At 39.6% G+C, this 14,981-nt stretch overlaps 1 protein-coding gene across 1 annotated transcript; it reads left to right on the top strand.

Annotated features, from left to right (window-relative positions):
* Positions 1-91: 91 nt before the first annotated feature.
* Positions 92-14,320, top strand: LOC310937976 (vomeronasal type-2 receptor 1-like; the record flags this gene model as incomplete). Its single annotated transcript, XM_083902366.1, has 13 exons — positions 92-193; positions 482-637; positions 756-848; positions 1,262-1,564; positions 8,285-8,421; positions 8,700-8,994; positions 9,089-9,175; positions 9,363-9,629; positions 9,888-10,094; positions 10,179-10,451; positions 12,902-13,126; positions 13,212-13,335; positions 13,410-14,320. The coding sequence occupies 13 exons, from the start codon at positions 92-94 to the stop codon at positions 14,318-14,320; spliced, it is 3,180 nt and encodes a 1,059-aa protein (XP_083758492.1).
* Positions 14,321-14,981: the final 661 nt, after the last annotated feature.

The following is a 14,981-nucleotide window of genomic DNA, read 5'->3' as shown; positions in this document are numbered from 1 at the left end:
TGGAGAGACCCAGGACAGCCTTGAAGGGGAAAGATTGGCGTTGTTATCTGAGGTCAAGAAGAGACATAATGATAAAGTTGTCAAAGAAAAGATGGCTAAGACCTTCGCATACAGAAGGCAGGAGGTCCTCAGAGATAAGCCCATGATCGCAGTGTTCAAGATCAGATGGCCAGGACTGTTCACTGTTGCAGAGGTATGAAATGCTTTTTAAATCAGCTATAGTCAACAATTTTTATTTATTTTTTGCAAATCTTTTGCCAAATCGGATAGTGACGGTGTAGAGCCGTAGAAGGCAGGGGAGAGAGTTGTAATTGCTTCCAGTCACATGGGAATGTTAATAATTTTGTGTAAAATGTAACACAGGAAATGCTGTTACATTACAGCACAGCCTGTTTTTGTTGAAGTTGTCACTTCTGTTTTTAAATTTTAAATGTTTTAATAGGTACCAATAATGTGTTGTTTGTGGGCATTATGTTTTCAGGTGGAAGCAGAATTTGTGAGGATCACTACTGGTCCCCTCGTCTCAAAGTTCCATGCACAGCTTGACCAACACACTGCCCAGCTCATTAAATTGTTCAAGAAGAAAGGAGGCTCTGCAGGGACCAACATCAGCAGGATTTTGGTCCCAATCACACAGGTATGTTTTGCTATCAGTAGTGACCAATATGGAATAATAAATTGATGTTGACTAGTCAGTTTTGACAAGTATACTGACAAGTTAACAGTCAGAATAATATCTGTTTTTCTCTCTTTAGAATAAAACTGTTGAAAAGAGGAGGGAGTGCATCCTTAGGGTGCTCTGTATCTACCTGAACGAAGACCCGGACATCCTCTTCAAGGAATACCTGGTTGGTCATTTTAATAGTTTAGTTTCTACTTGTAATTAATCAATTTAAATCTTAACCTCTGTGGGGGTGTTCCCAAAGCCACTTACGTTGATGGCTCGTTTGGTGCCCTGGGTGTGGCTTCGTTCGTGCTCCATTCTGTTGTAATGACAGCCAACTCTTAAAAAAAAAAAATATATATATATATATGTACATATATAAAGATTAAATAACTCAGGTGACGGATTCATTCTCTAAAATTTTGATGGAATCAATCGGCACTGCTTTATCTTATTTTTATACAAATAGCACTTTTCGACATATCATGCTTTTTTCATTAAAAGGAAACCTGAAAGGCAAAGGTTAATCTTTGGAATTCTACAAAAATCTGTGATTTCATAGATTTGTTGTGTCCTTTGTTTCTCCCCTATGTAAAGGATACTGATACTGCTGCACAGAGGGAACTTGAGCAAATTACCCTCGGCATCTACATCATCAAAGTCGAGGGAGGTGAGGCCACCACACCTCCAGCTGATGTTGGAATAGTAATCGAGGGTGTTGAAGTTCTACATGACCTGGGAGACGTCACCTCTGCATGTGCACTCTTAATGGGTGTAATATATGCACTGAACCTCAGTTATCCTAAGGAACTGAAGACCTTCTTTGAAATACAAAAGCTCTTCCTTCAGCTGGATGCTGGCAGACTCTCAACCAAGTTACAGATGCTCAAGAACAAAACTGTATGGATGAACCAAACATTGAATTGGATGCTGAATGTGAATAAAACATGTCAGTTTGTGTTGCAACCACTACAAGGAGTTCTTAACTAGTTATGGAAGTTTCAATATCTACATATACAAACAAGAACTTCAGCTACAAGATTTGCTATTTCTATTTCTGTGATTTCCCATTCTAATTGGTTGCCACTGGGTTGGGGGCAGGCTAAATCTGACAAAACAATTTACATTAGTCAGAGCAGAAGAGCCTGTTTACATTTTCTCAGGCAAAGTTTGGCAGTAAGTTAGTATGATACCCATAAGTTATCTAGTATGGCAGCAGGTTAGTCTAGTATAGTGCCTTCTTGTCCACAGGAACTGCCAATGAAGGTTCGTTGTGTTGGCTTTAAGTTCTCAGAATGAAAGATGGTCTTGTTGAACTGCATTTGAACAGTATTTTTGGGTGAAGTCTGCAAAATATCCATTCGGTTGTCACCAATTTTGGTGCTGCATGGTCTCTCAATTAACTTCACTAATGTTAGTAGTTTTCCAAAACTTTTCCAAATATTTGTTTATTTTTCTGAAGTGAGAAAAGTGATTTTTTTCCCCCCTCCTCTATTTTCTAACAAATAATAATTTGTAAAAATGTTAATATCAGTTTTTTTCCTTCGACACTGCTAAATTAAAGGTTGACAGCAGCACATGTGTTATAGTTTGACTATTATGCCATTTCAAGGAAAGAGGGAACCACAATCTTGGTTTTGGGACGATGAGTAGATAATGAGTGAAATTTCAATTTTGGGTGAACTATTCCTTTAATACAATTATATTTCAGGGTATTCCCTCCACAATATCAAAATGAAAGTTGACAGCAGCACATGTGTTGTTATGGTTCGATTACTATGCTGTTACAAAAAAATTGAGCACTGGAAGCCTGTTGTATTGTTGGACTGCAAAATGTTTGTTAAGGGTTTTATTTTGACCAAGCGGCAACAAAATGTTAAATGAATACTGGTGAATAAAGGAAATAACAAAAATATGTTGGGTGTACGAAATTCATTTATGTGGAACCTGTTGACTAAAAAAACTAAAATGAGTTCACACTAATTAGTATGAAATAAATTGGATGAAAACCTATTTTAATAAATTGAACTTAAATGTATTATATTAGGACAAATGTAAAATATGTATCCTGTAAATATATTATTTATGTCCATATAACATAACTTAATTTGATTTGCTTAAATAACTCTTGTTGAACTCAAGTAATTTTATCTTGTTGGGTCAATTCACATTGTGTTAAGGTAATACAAATACATAAAGTTAGATCACCTTAATATTTTTGCTTTAAACTAACATCATACATTTACGTGGAACCTGTTGACAAAATAAATTTAATTAAAGTCAATGTGTAGGATACAAACCAGAAAGAAAAAAAAAACACAGAAGGGGGTCATATTTCCCAGAATAAACATATCAATTGTCGTTAGTCAACGTCAACTTATTATTCACTCATTTTATTTTATTCTTTCTAGACTACTTCAGATCCTGTCCTGTAAGAAGAAAATCCTCCAACTTTACCGGGTCATCAAAGAAGTTCTGTTCATGCCCTTTGGAAAACTTTATCGTCGCAGGATAGATTAAGAAGGCGAGGAAAACCGCCTGGCGAGCCTTCTCCATGGAGGCATAGTAGGAATTGCGTTGGACTCTGGTTGCCATACTGTAGTCCGCGGTGAAGCGGACCTCCTTCTCTCCCATGTTCAATGGTGAGTGTCATGCTGCTTAAAGGACAAGGGCTCGATCAGTATGCCTTACCCCGGATTTCCACTGGGGGCGTTACAGCTGCGGAAAGTCAGCGGCGCGGGTCTGCTTTGACCTCTGCCCAGCGTCAATCCCCACCAGGCGCGTTACGGCAGCGGCTAGGTGCTTTGGGAGCCAGCGGTGTTCGCGCGATAATCTTAAATGTTCTTATTTATTTTTATTAGATCTGTTGTATTATATTAGACTCGTTCAGTTTGACAGGTAATCCGGTTTGAAAGCCAACAGTTGGACTGCATTGGGAAAGGGAGATCAGGATGCAGTTACACACAGGCAGCCATTTTGTTGTTTTGACTAAGATGACGATATTTATCTTATGTGAACCGTGACGTTCCTTTATGGAATGGCGGACTCGGACAGGAGATAAAAGCTCTCTGAACACAGCAGTTATCAGGTGATCTAGATCTGAGACATGTATTCTTGCATTACTCAAAAACTACTGGATCCATTAGTGAAATTTTCAAGCAGATATAATTATGGTGGCGGATCAAAAAAAATCTAATGTCTGAAGGATGATTGAAAACAGTAAAAATGAAAACACACATATGCCAAAGTTAATGGAATACAGTCTGAGTTTGTAAATCTATTTGAAAAACGAATTACTTTTAATGTGTTGGACATTACTGTATATATATTTAAAACATGTAAAATAGGTTTAGGATTTAATGTGTGTTCAATTTTGTCTGCTTTTTTGTGACCTGATGTAGGACTTGATTGATAATATTGTGTTTATTTTTCATTGTTTTGTTTATATGGGCTGGGTAATATGGCCAATGTCTTCTCAATAAACATTGTCAAATCAGTTGATAATTAGATAATTGTTGTCAGTGTTTCCCACAGGATTTTAGACTGTGGTGGGGGTGTGTCGCATTTTGAGACCACTGAATGTCATGTAAATTGCTGTATACAAACGTAACAGGTTGGTAACAAACGCATATCAGGAATATTTCAAATTTAATCTTAAAAAAAAATGAAACAAAGTCATAAAACACACATTTGTGCTCTCTCAAGGCACTCTAGTTTAAACCAATGAGACGTGATTGTTTTGCAAAACATACACGTCTTATGGGTTTATATGTATTTTTTATGTCTTTGTGAGCTCTTTCACAATGTGATGGACAATAAAGTGTTTTTTTTAATCTTGAATTTGTCACGATCCACATTCATGGCTTCCTGGTTGTTTGTTGTTGTTCTGCTACTGCTATCTCACGTGATCACATCGTAATCGGTTATCAGTTTATTTTAAACTCACTAATCGGTGATCGGAAATCCTGATTGTATAAAGCAGCGTAAATTGTGTAAATAGCCTAGGCTGTGTTTGATTGTTACTGGGGCCTACAGCTTCTAACCAATGAAACACACTGGAATTCTGAGAATTTATTGTTTTCATATAATATTCATTTTTATAAGCAAATCGAGAGAGAGATAGCACGAACTACAGAGGGCTCAGATAGAGAAATAGCCCGAGTGGCTGAGGGAGAAATAGCGTAAAATAAGTTAAGTATGTTAAAAGCATGTTAGAAGTTGACTGGTGCAATGAGATCAGCAGCAGAGCAAAATGACCAGAAATTACTTACCTCACACTATCTTCAAATGCTGTCCCATCCTGAGGTCGTCAGATATGGATGATATGGTGATACAGTGTCACTGGACTGCGCCAAATGCAGCAAGGAAAGCTCCAGACAACGCAGGTCGTGATCACCTTCGAGCTACAGAGAAGAGTACAGCTGTGGAACGGACTGGCAAATCATATGGTGAAACATTTCTCTTTTATTTGGTCGTATGAGACGATGGCGGATCCAAACTGTTGCAGACAAAATTCTGATCTTCAATTGAAATTGAAGAAACTGTAAGAAGTGTGGTTTACTTCTTTATGTATAGAAAGCAATCAACATATGTACAATATTTTACACATCTAAGTCAAAACGTTCATTGCGAGAAACATGTTGGACCTCAAATTGTGTTTGTGCAAATTATCAAAATGATTGATTTATGTTGAACCACTTTTGTATTACAAATTAAAGTTATCCATCCATCCATCCATCCATTATCTACTGACATATGATATCTGTTAGTCCACAGGACAGAAACTATTGTAGTAGTTTGAACAATGGTTATCAATAACAGGTGTAGGGACCCCAAGGGTTCTATGAAGAGGTCCCAGTGGGTACAACTAAAGTCCGCTAACATACATACCTGGTAAAGAACAAATGACTGTAAAACATAAACATTCACACTTACTGTATATAAGACTTATGTTTGTCCAGGGTCACTGTAACCACACAAAAATATAGTTTTAGCTCTGCACTGCACTCTTCTTACTTAAATACAGTATATATTGTCCTGTTAGGTCTGTGCACTTCCTGTCTCACTAATATAGCAGTCTGATTTATTTAATTAAGCATTACAAAAGCAAAAGTGAGCATTGTACAGCTTACAACGATTGTTCTATTCAATGTGAGACGTAAAAACACATTCATAACTTGTACACATGGACTATTCCACCTGCAGCCACTGCACAGTCAGATCACCAGTATTATTACAAGGCTGCCCAGCTAATATGGTTGGCCTGAATGAGCATCGGAGGCTAGCAACAGTTAGTGGGGGTTTTGGCCACAGTTAACGACCTGAAACACAAACAGCCTCATACCAAGGGTGTGAATAATCTTAATATAACTTTAGATGGTGCTAGTGCAGTTTTTCCTCACCTATAACAAAACAAAAAGTCCAGTCTTACCCTGCGTTCCAGAGCCCATCCAAACAAATGGGATGTGGGACTTATCCTACCTGAATTGGACTAGCTCCTATTTCAAAGCTTTACAGGCAATTGAAGTCGAATGTTATAAAACATAGACAATCGTGACGCTTTCGATTTATGTTTGAAGAGGCATTTTGACTCTCAGCAATTCTGTCTACTTACAAACACAAGCAAGCTGTATATGTAAAAGCGATACATATCCTTATGTAACGTCATGACTTGTCTTTCACCATAGCCCTACATATCTTCATGCTAACAGATAACAACAGCGACATAATTTCATGCCATAACATGAAAAACAAGTTGTGATATTGGGGTGTCTAACACAACTCACGCAGATTCATTTTATAATTTCTACAGCTAAAAATCAAAAGCTGTCTTATGCACTGGGCAGGAAGTTATGGATGAAAGTGGAGACTGATTTATTGGATGTTTCAGACCTCAGACCAGAGTATAATGTGTATACGGCTGTGACAAACCCAGTGATCCAGATGGATCCTGGCATTTAAAGACTTTTTTTATTCTTTGTCATTGTGTATTGTATGTTTGGGGTAACATGTACTGCACATCTGCACGTCCAGGGAGTGGATCCCTCACCTGTGGTTCTCCCTAAGGTTTCTACCCTTTTTCCCTGTTACAAGGGTTTTTTCCCTGGTAGTTTTTCCTTATCCTGGTTGAAGGTCTAAGGACAGAGGATGTTACCAACCCTGTGAAGTCCCGTGAGACGAACTATGTTTTGTAAACTGTGGGCTATACAAATAAAGATTGATTGATTGATGTCAGAGCACAAACCAAGCATGAAGTCAAAGGAATTGTCTGTAGACCTCCGAAACAGGATTGTCTCCAGGCACAAATCTGGGAAGGTTAAAGAAAAATCTTTGCTGCTTAGAAGGTCCCAATGAGCACAGTGGCCTCCATCATCAGTAAGTGGTAGATGTTCAGAACCACCAGGACTCTTCCTCGGGCTGGCTGGCCATCTAAACTGACCAATCGTGGGAGAAGGGCCTTAGTCAGGGAGGTGACCAAGAACCCGATGGTCACTCTGTCAGAGCTCCAGAGTTCCTCTCTGGAGAGAGGAGAACCTACCAGAAGGACAAACCATCTCTGCAGCAATCCACCAACCAGGCCTGTATGGTAGAGTGGCCAGACAGAAGCCACTCCTGTAAAAAGCACACGGCAGCCAGTCTGGAGTTTGCCAAAGGTCACCTGAAGGACTCTCAAATCCTGACTCTCAGCATTATGCTGTGGGGATGTTTTTCAGCGGCAGGAACTGGGAGACTAGTCAGGATAGAGGGAAAGATGAATGCAGCAATGTACAGACACATCCTGGATGAAAAACTGTTCCAGATCGCTCTTGACCTCAGACTGGGGCAACGGTTTATCTTTTGGCAGGACAACAACCCGAAGCACACAGCCAATATATCAAAGGAATGTCCTTGAGTGGCCCAGCCAGAGCCCAGACTTGAATCCAATTGAACATCTCTGGAGAGATCTCAAAATGGCTGTGCACCGATGCTTCCCATCCAACCTGATGGAGCTTGAGAGGTGCTGCAAAGAGGAAAGGGCCAAACTTCCCAAAGATAGGTGTGCCAAGCTTGTGGCATAATTTTCAAAAAGACTCGAGGCTGTAAATGCTGCCAAAGGTGCATTAACAAAGTATTGAGCAAGGGCTGTGAATACTTATGTACATGTAATTTCTCTTTTTTATATATATATAAATATGCAAAAATGATAAACAAAAAAAAAACACTTGGCTGAAAACCAAAATACAGATAAATGATGAAAGAATGAAAGAAACGATTATGCCAATTTTGTATCATTGTTTATAAATCTAATTCTCTAACTAAATCAAAATCTGTCGTTTAAAATACCAAAGGTCAAATAATAATGAATAAAAATGTCTACAGTCAGTTGGGATTTATTTTGGGCCCTGCCCTTACAGCTTCACTTCCTCCTCTGCACTGATGGGTGGCGTTACAAGATAAATCAACATGGGCAGCTGCAAATCAATAAAATGTGTTGATATTGTGATAAGACTTCACTCAGAAAAGGAGATGAGTCAAAGCAAAGTCATGAGGGCATTTTTAGACAGCACTCTCCTCTTCCTAATGTTGTATTTCTGCTTCTCCTCTGCTGTGTCCTCCTCTCTTTATTTCGCCTCTTGTCAGTTAAAGGGACAGTTTCATCTAAATGGGATGCACAAAACTGGAGATGTGATTCTTGGTGGACTTTTTACAGTCAACTTAATTTCAACTGATCCTGACCTGTCTTTTACCTCAGAGCCACAACAGTCTGATTGCTATGGGTGAGTCTGTGAGGGAAACAGCACAAAGCTGATGAATCCCAAGTCTATTGTATGTGTGATTAATGTAAAATACTTACAGTGTGTATATATAGAAATATATACCAATTTAAGTAATGTTACATTTGCCTTCACATTTTGGTATGTTATGTGAACTATTTATATGACTGAATTCATAATATGTAGTTCTGAGACATGTAGCTTTGTATTGTTCCTATTTAATCTTTTTTTTAATGTTATTGTTATTATTATTATTGTGAACCCTTGTGTTATGTTGTTAGTTTTGATGTTATAGGATTCCGACAGGCTCAGGCCATGGTATTTACTATTGATGAAATAAACAGAAAGTCAAACCTGCTGCCTAATGTGACTCTGGGATACAGTCTGTATGATAACTGCCTTCAACTAGTAATTGGAGTTCGTGCAGCACTGACCTTAGTCAGTGGTCAAGAAGAGCAAGTTACATTAAAGGAGAACTGTGTAGGAACTCCTCCAGTCCTAGGGATTGTGGGAGATTCTTACTCGACAACTACTATTGCCATATCCACAGTCTTAGGTTTGTACAGCGTGCCTCTGGTAAGTTGAAATAAATTAAATACATGAACAAAACAATCAACGTTAAATTAATGTTTAGCATGTTGAATGAAAGAAAGTCTGTATTGTTTTGCAGGTGAGTTATTTTGCCACATGTTCCTGCCTCAGTGATCGACAAAAGTTTCCATCTTTCTTTAGGACGATCCCGAGTGATGCTTTTCAGGTGAAAATCTATCTACAAAAAGAAAAGAGTGTGTCACCAGTCATGTAATATGTCTCATTTACAGAGTTGTGTGATGTCAGATATACAACACTTGTGATTATGAGTCTCTGATGAACCTGTTTAACAGGATTTAAAGTAAAGATGATTCCAGCCTGTGCACTAATCCCTCTGCTCTGTGTCCACATAGGTGAATGCTATGATTCAGATTCTAAAACACTTTGGTTGGACTTGGGCAGGTCTTCTCATCAGTGATAATGATTATGGAGTCCACGCTGCCCGATCCTTTTACTCTGATCTGGGTCCAGCTGGTGGAGGTTGTCTGGCTTACACAGAGATTTTGCCCTGGGGTGATGACCCTGCTGAACTAAGGAGAATAGTGGATGTGATGAGGAAATCTACAGCTCGAGTGGTGATTGTGTTTGCAAATAATCTGATAATTCACCTCATGGAAGAGGTCAGTCCTGAAAAAAATATGTAGCAAAAATCATTTAGCCTTTAAAAAAGAAAAAACATTTCTTGAATTCTATTTCACGTCATTTGTTAATGCTGCTGCTAATGTTTAAGAGTAAGATTGTTTTCCAAGACAAATTCAAATGTGACTGTAATTCTGGTACAACTCCAAGTTTGTGTGTGACATCAACTGTGGAAACTAGATTATATTTTACTGGTATGAAAGTATGAATTCAGATACTTGTGATAACACAATGTACAGGTGGTGAGGCAGAATGTGACAGGTCTGCAGTGGATTGCCAGTGAATCCTGGACAACAGTGGAAGTGATACAGACTCCTCACTTCATGCCGTACGTGAGTGGAACCCTGGGCATCGCCATCCGTCGAGGAGAAATACCAGGACTCAGAGACTTCCTGTTACAAATACGTCCTGATCTACATCACAACAACACAGATGAAAACAGCATGGTGAGAATTTCACTCTGATCTGGTATTTTTAGGAAAAAATATACTGTAATCAATTTAAGATCTAAACTTAGAACTACATTTCAGGTGAATCAGTTTTGGGAACACACATTTCAGTGTAGATTTGCACCACCTCCAGCAGGTTGGGTGGAAGCTGGTGGAGAATTATGCACTGGACAGGAAGTTATAGAGAATGTGGAGACTGATTTATTGGATGTTTCAGACCTGAGGCCAGAATATAATGTGTATAAGGCTGTGTACGCTCTGGCGTATGCTCTTGATGACATGCTGCAGTGTGAGCCAGGGAGAGGACCTTTCAGCAACACCTGTGCTCATTTACAAAGACTGGAGCCATGGCAGGTGAGATATCAGTTTCTTTCATATTTCATTTGGAGTGTGAAGTGTTGAGAAATTATAGACCAGATCCTACTTCTGGGATTAGGCAAATTGGACATTCGAAATTGACCATAGGTGTGATTGTGTGACTGGATGGCTGTTTGTCTCTCTTTGGCCTGGACTGGCAACCTGTTCAGGGTGTGACCTGCCTTTAGCTCTATGTCATCTGGGACTGGCACCAGCGCCCCCCATGACCCTCAAGGCCACATTATACTTCTCCGACTGCGTAATGTGTTATCCGACTGCGTAACCACGGAGACCAGATACATGAGACACAAAGCGGAGATCGCTCGGCTTGTCCTGAGGACCAATCGCAGCTCTTGCCGTCTCCGTTGTCGCTTGACGGAGTGATGGACACTTAAAAAATATTTCTTGCAGTCGGAGACGGCGGAGAGGCTCTCCGACAGGCTGTGTCGACTGAGGGCTCAGTTTTGTTCACGAAAACACTTGGATGTAAACCGAAACCGAAACAAAGAGAAATGATGAAAGAAAATGAATGAAGGAAATGATTATGCCAATTTTGTATCATTGTTTTTTTAATCTAATTCTCTCGACTGTGCCTGTGTGTACTTACCTCACTAAAGGCATTGCAATTAAATATAAAGATATATAGATTAATTCATGCTTATTCAAGGAATAAATCAATTAAGAAGACGCTTTAGTGCTGCAATTAATAGAATAACATCTGCTACAGATGCATCAGATGAGCTGATCTCTTTAAATAACTGCTCAAAGCGAGAGAATGTTCTCTGGTGTGAAGTGAATGTCGCTGGGAATTCATAATCAGCTCTGTATGCAGCCAAGATTAGCTTTTGCGCAAAGAGACTTTCCAGCATATAGGTGCTGTTCCATCGTGTACTCACATCTTATTAGAATCTTTTTATTGGTGTTCAAACTGATCTTAGACTAACTCTAAGCTATTTGTCTCAGATGTGGGCCAATTGCGGCCTGCAGGACGATATTTTGTGGCCCCCCACTTGATATCAAAGTTTAATGTAAGTGTAGTCCGCAGTGGCGATAACGAACAAACAGCGCATCCTCAGTGGCTGGGCTGGCCCACCATGCCTGTAGAGCTGCAGTCTCTCCACCCGCAGGTGCCAGGGATAAGATATCAGTCAAGTCAACACTCACTGCAACCAGGATATAGCCGCGTTGTTCAACAGAGTCACTGGCCCATTAGTGGGAAGTTCGAGGATAAGACTGACTGTGGGTTTGCGGTAATATGACAAAGACAGGAGCCAAGTGCAGGCTTTTTAGCCAGCAGGGCGTCCAGGCGTAAATAATAAGAAATTAGACTTTTAGGCAGGTTGCACGAGCCTGTCTATACCCGCTTAGAGTCTGTCCAAAATCAGTTTGGAACACCAATAAAACGATTCCAACAGGATGTGAGTACACTGTGGAACAATACCTATTAAATGCTGGAAAGTCTCTTTGAGCAAAAGTGAAACTTGGCTACAAACAGCGCAGATTATGAACTCCCTGCGACGGAAGTCTCTTCTTTCTCTCTTTGAGCAGTTAACTGAAGAGATCAGCTCATCTGATGCATCTGTTATTCCATTAATTACAGTACTAAAGTGTCTTCTACACAAAGATTGAGACCACAGAGTGAAAACAATGAAAAGTGTGCTCTTGAGAATCTGTCAACACGTTTTACTAAGATCTACTTGGATCTCCTGTATTTCATGGCGACTGTACTCGATCCTCGTCATAAAGATCATTATATATGGGTCATATATGGATGTGGGGATATAACTGTGCATAGAAAAATTATCCATTCTGCGTTGGATACGGAGAGCCCGCTTGGAGCGACGCACAATGCAGGAGAGGGAGAAGAGCACAGTCAGCTGGGGCAGTGTAGAAAAAAAGGCCCGCAACATTTCAATGCACATAGTCCCAGCTATAACAACAAAATTAGATCTAAAAAAATACAAAAAATTATCAATATTACAAAATTGGCATAATAATTAATTTTGGTTTTTCAGATTTTTTCCATTTTGAGTTACTTGCCCTTACTTCATGAGTCACCATAATGGTCCTTAAAAAAGAGTCAGAATGCCCCCTTTTTACCTCAAATTTTCAAAAACTTTGCATGCTCTCGCAAATTTTCGGGGCGGGGCAGTGTATTTTTTAAGAGACTGTTGTCTCTTTAAAAAATCCCAGCTAAAAGCATGGTCAAGTGTCTTGACATGCATCATGACAAATGTTCTGTAGAAATGTTCATGTTCTGAACCGTTATTAATAAAGATTGATAAGACTGTTTTACTTTTTTTTGAGTACTTACTTGATGCTGCCCAGTCTCACCCAGACTCTAACTCATGCGGCCCCGGGGCAAATTGAGTTTGAGACCCCTGCTCTAAGTGGAATATATAAATAAATGATGTTTCTCCCTTTTTCTCTAATCTGGATTTTCATAGATAATGCACTACTTGGAAAAAGTAAATTTCACAACATTTGGTGATCGAGTGTCATTTGATGAAAATGGTGATGCCTTACCTGTATATGACATCATGAACTGGGTGTGGCTCCCTGATGGAAGAACTAAAGTTCAGAAAGTGGGTGATGTTAAGAGGTCAGCCTTCAAAGGTGAAGAACTCACAATGGATGAACACAAAATCTTCTGGAACTTTGAATCCAAACAGGTTATTTATTACATTTTCAGACGACCATCTCTTTCCCTTAATCATTTTAGATGAGTCTAACAGACACTGATGTTTCTCCACACAGCCTCCTCGGTCAGTCTGCAGTGAGAGTTGTCCTCCAGGTACCCGCATGGCCAGAAAGAAGGGGGAACCTGAGTGTTGTTTTGACTGTGTCCCTTGTTCTGAGGGAAAGATCAGCAATACAACTGGTGAGTGTCAACTTTTAAACACCACAGTTCAGAGATGTTGTATAAACATGTATCTCATCACCCTCTTTTCTCAGACTCCATGGAGTGCACCAGTTGTCCAGAAGATTTCTGGTCCAGCCCCCAGCGTGACCACTGTGTTCCTAAGAAAACAGAGTTCCTCTCCTATCATGAGCCTCTGGGTATCTGCTTAACAACCATCTCACTGTTGGGCACATGTATCTGTGCTGTTGTTCTGGGCATCTTCATCCATCATCACAGCACACCTTTAGTTCGTGCCAACAATTCAGAACTCAGTTTTCTTCTCTTGGTGTCGCTGAAGTTCTGTTTCCTCTGCTCGTTGCTCTTCATTGGACGACCCAGATTATGGACTTGTCAACTAAGACATGCAGCATTTGGCATCAGCTTTGTGCTTTGTGTCTCATGTATCCTGGTGAAAACCATGGTGGTTCTGGCTGTGTTCAGGGCCTCCAAACCAGGAGGTGAGTCCAGTCTGAAGTGGTTTGGTGCTCTGCAGCAGAGAGGGACAGTTCTGGTTCTGACTTCTGTTCAAGCAGCAATCTGCATTGTCTGGCTTGTCTCTGCTTCACCAGTGCCTCATAAAAACACAGAGTATCACAGTGACAAGATAGTTTATGAGTGTGCAGTCGGGTCCACAGTTGGTTTTGCAGTTTTACTTGGTTATATTGGTTTACTGGCTGTCCTCAGTTGTTTGTTAGCTTTTCTAGCAAGGAATCTTCCAGACAGTTTCAATGAGGCCAAACTCATCACTTTCAGCATGTTGATCTTCTGTGCAGTGTGGGTGGCCTTTGTCCCTGCTTACATCAGCTCACCAGGCAAATATGCAGATGCAGTGGAGGTATTTGCCATCCTAGCCTCCAGTTTTGGCCTCTTGGTGGCGCTGTTTGGACCCAAATGTTACATAATCCTGTTCAGACCAGAGAGAAACACAAAGAAGGCCATCATGGGTCGTGGCATTGGATCATAGCAACTGCAAGAGACCACATTAGTCAATTCTAGCTAAAATGTACACACACAAATGCAGCTATAATAATGTTTTAATATATATTCTAATATTATGTACATGAAAAAATGATAAATGTAAACTGTATTTAAATGTAAAATAACTTTTTTTAAATTACTTTTCTCTTTTCCAGCATGCTATTAAAGTCTATGTATGATTATGATTCTTTCGATGCCCTCATCAATGTATGGATCATTCAGATGCATCAACTCTCTCTCCTCACCAGCTCCTCAGCATTACATATCAATATATATATATATATGTATATATATACATATATATGTATATATATAGGGTTGGGAGGGTTACTTTAAAAATGTAGTTCGATACAGTTACTAATTACCTGTTAAAAATGTAGTCAGTAACGTAATCTAAGTACCACAATATTAAAGTAAAGTGTATTGCGGTAATCCAAAAGTAACTTGAAGTAATCAAGTTACTTTTGGATTACCGCAATACAAATGCAAATGAAGACAAAGAAAGAAGAAATATCCAACTATAGGGTATTGGCATTTGTACTGTTTCACATGAATGAAGAGAGGGAGTCTGCTACCTGAACCCACACTGGGAGCTGGTTCCACAGGTAAGGAGCTTGGTAAAGTAAAGCTCAGTTGAGATGTTAAGG

Source organism: Microchirus variegatus (assembly GCF_963457635.1).
Source record: "Microchirus variegatus genome assembly, chromosome: 16".
Classification (NCBI taxonomy): Eukaryota; Metazoa; Chordata; class Actinopteri; order Pleuronectiformes; family Soleidae; genus Microchirus; species Microchirus variegatus.
This window is presented reverse-complemented; position numbering and strand designations above follow the sequence as displayed.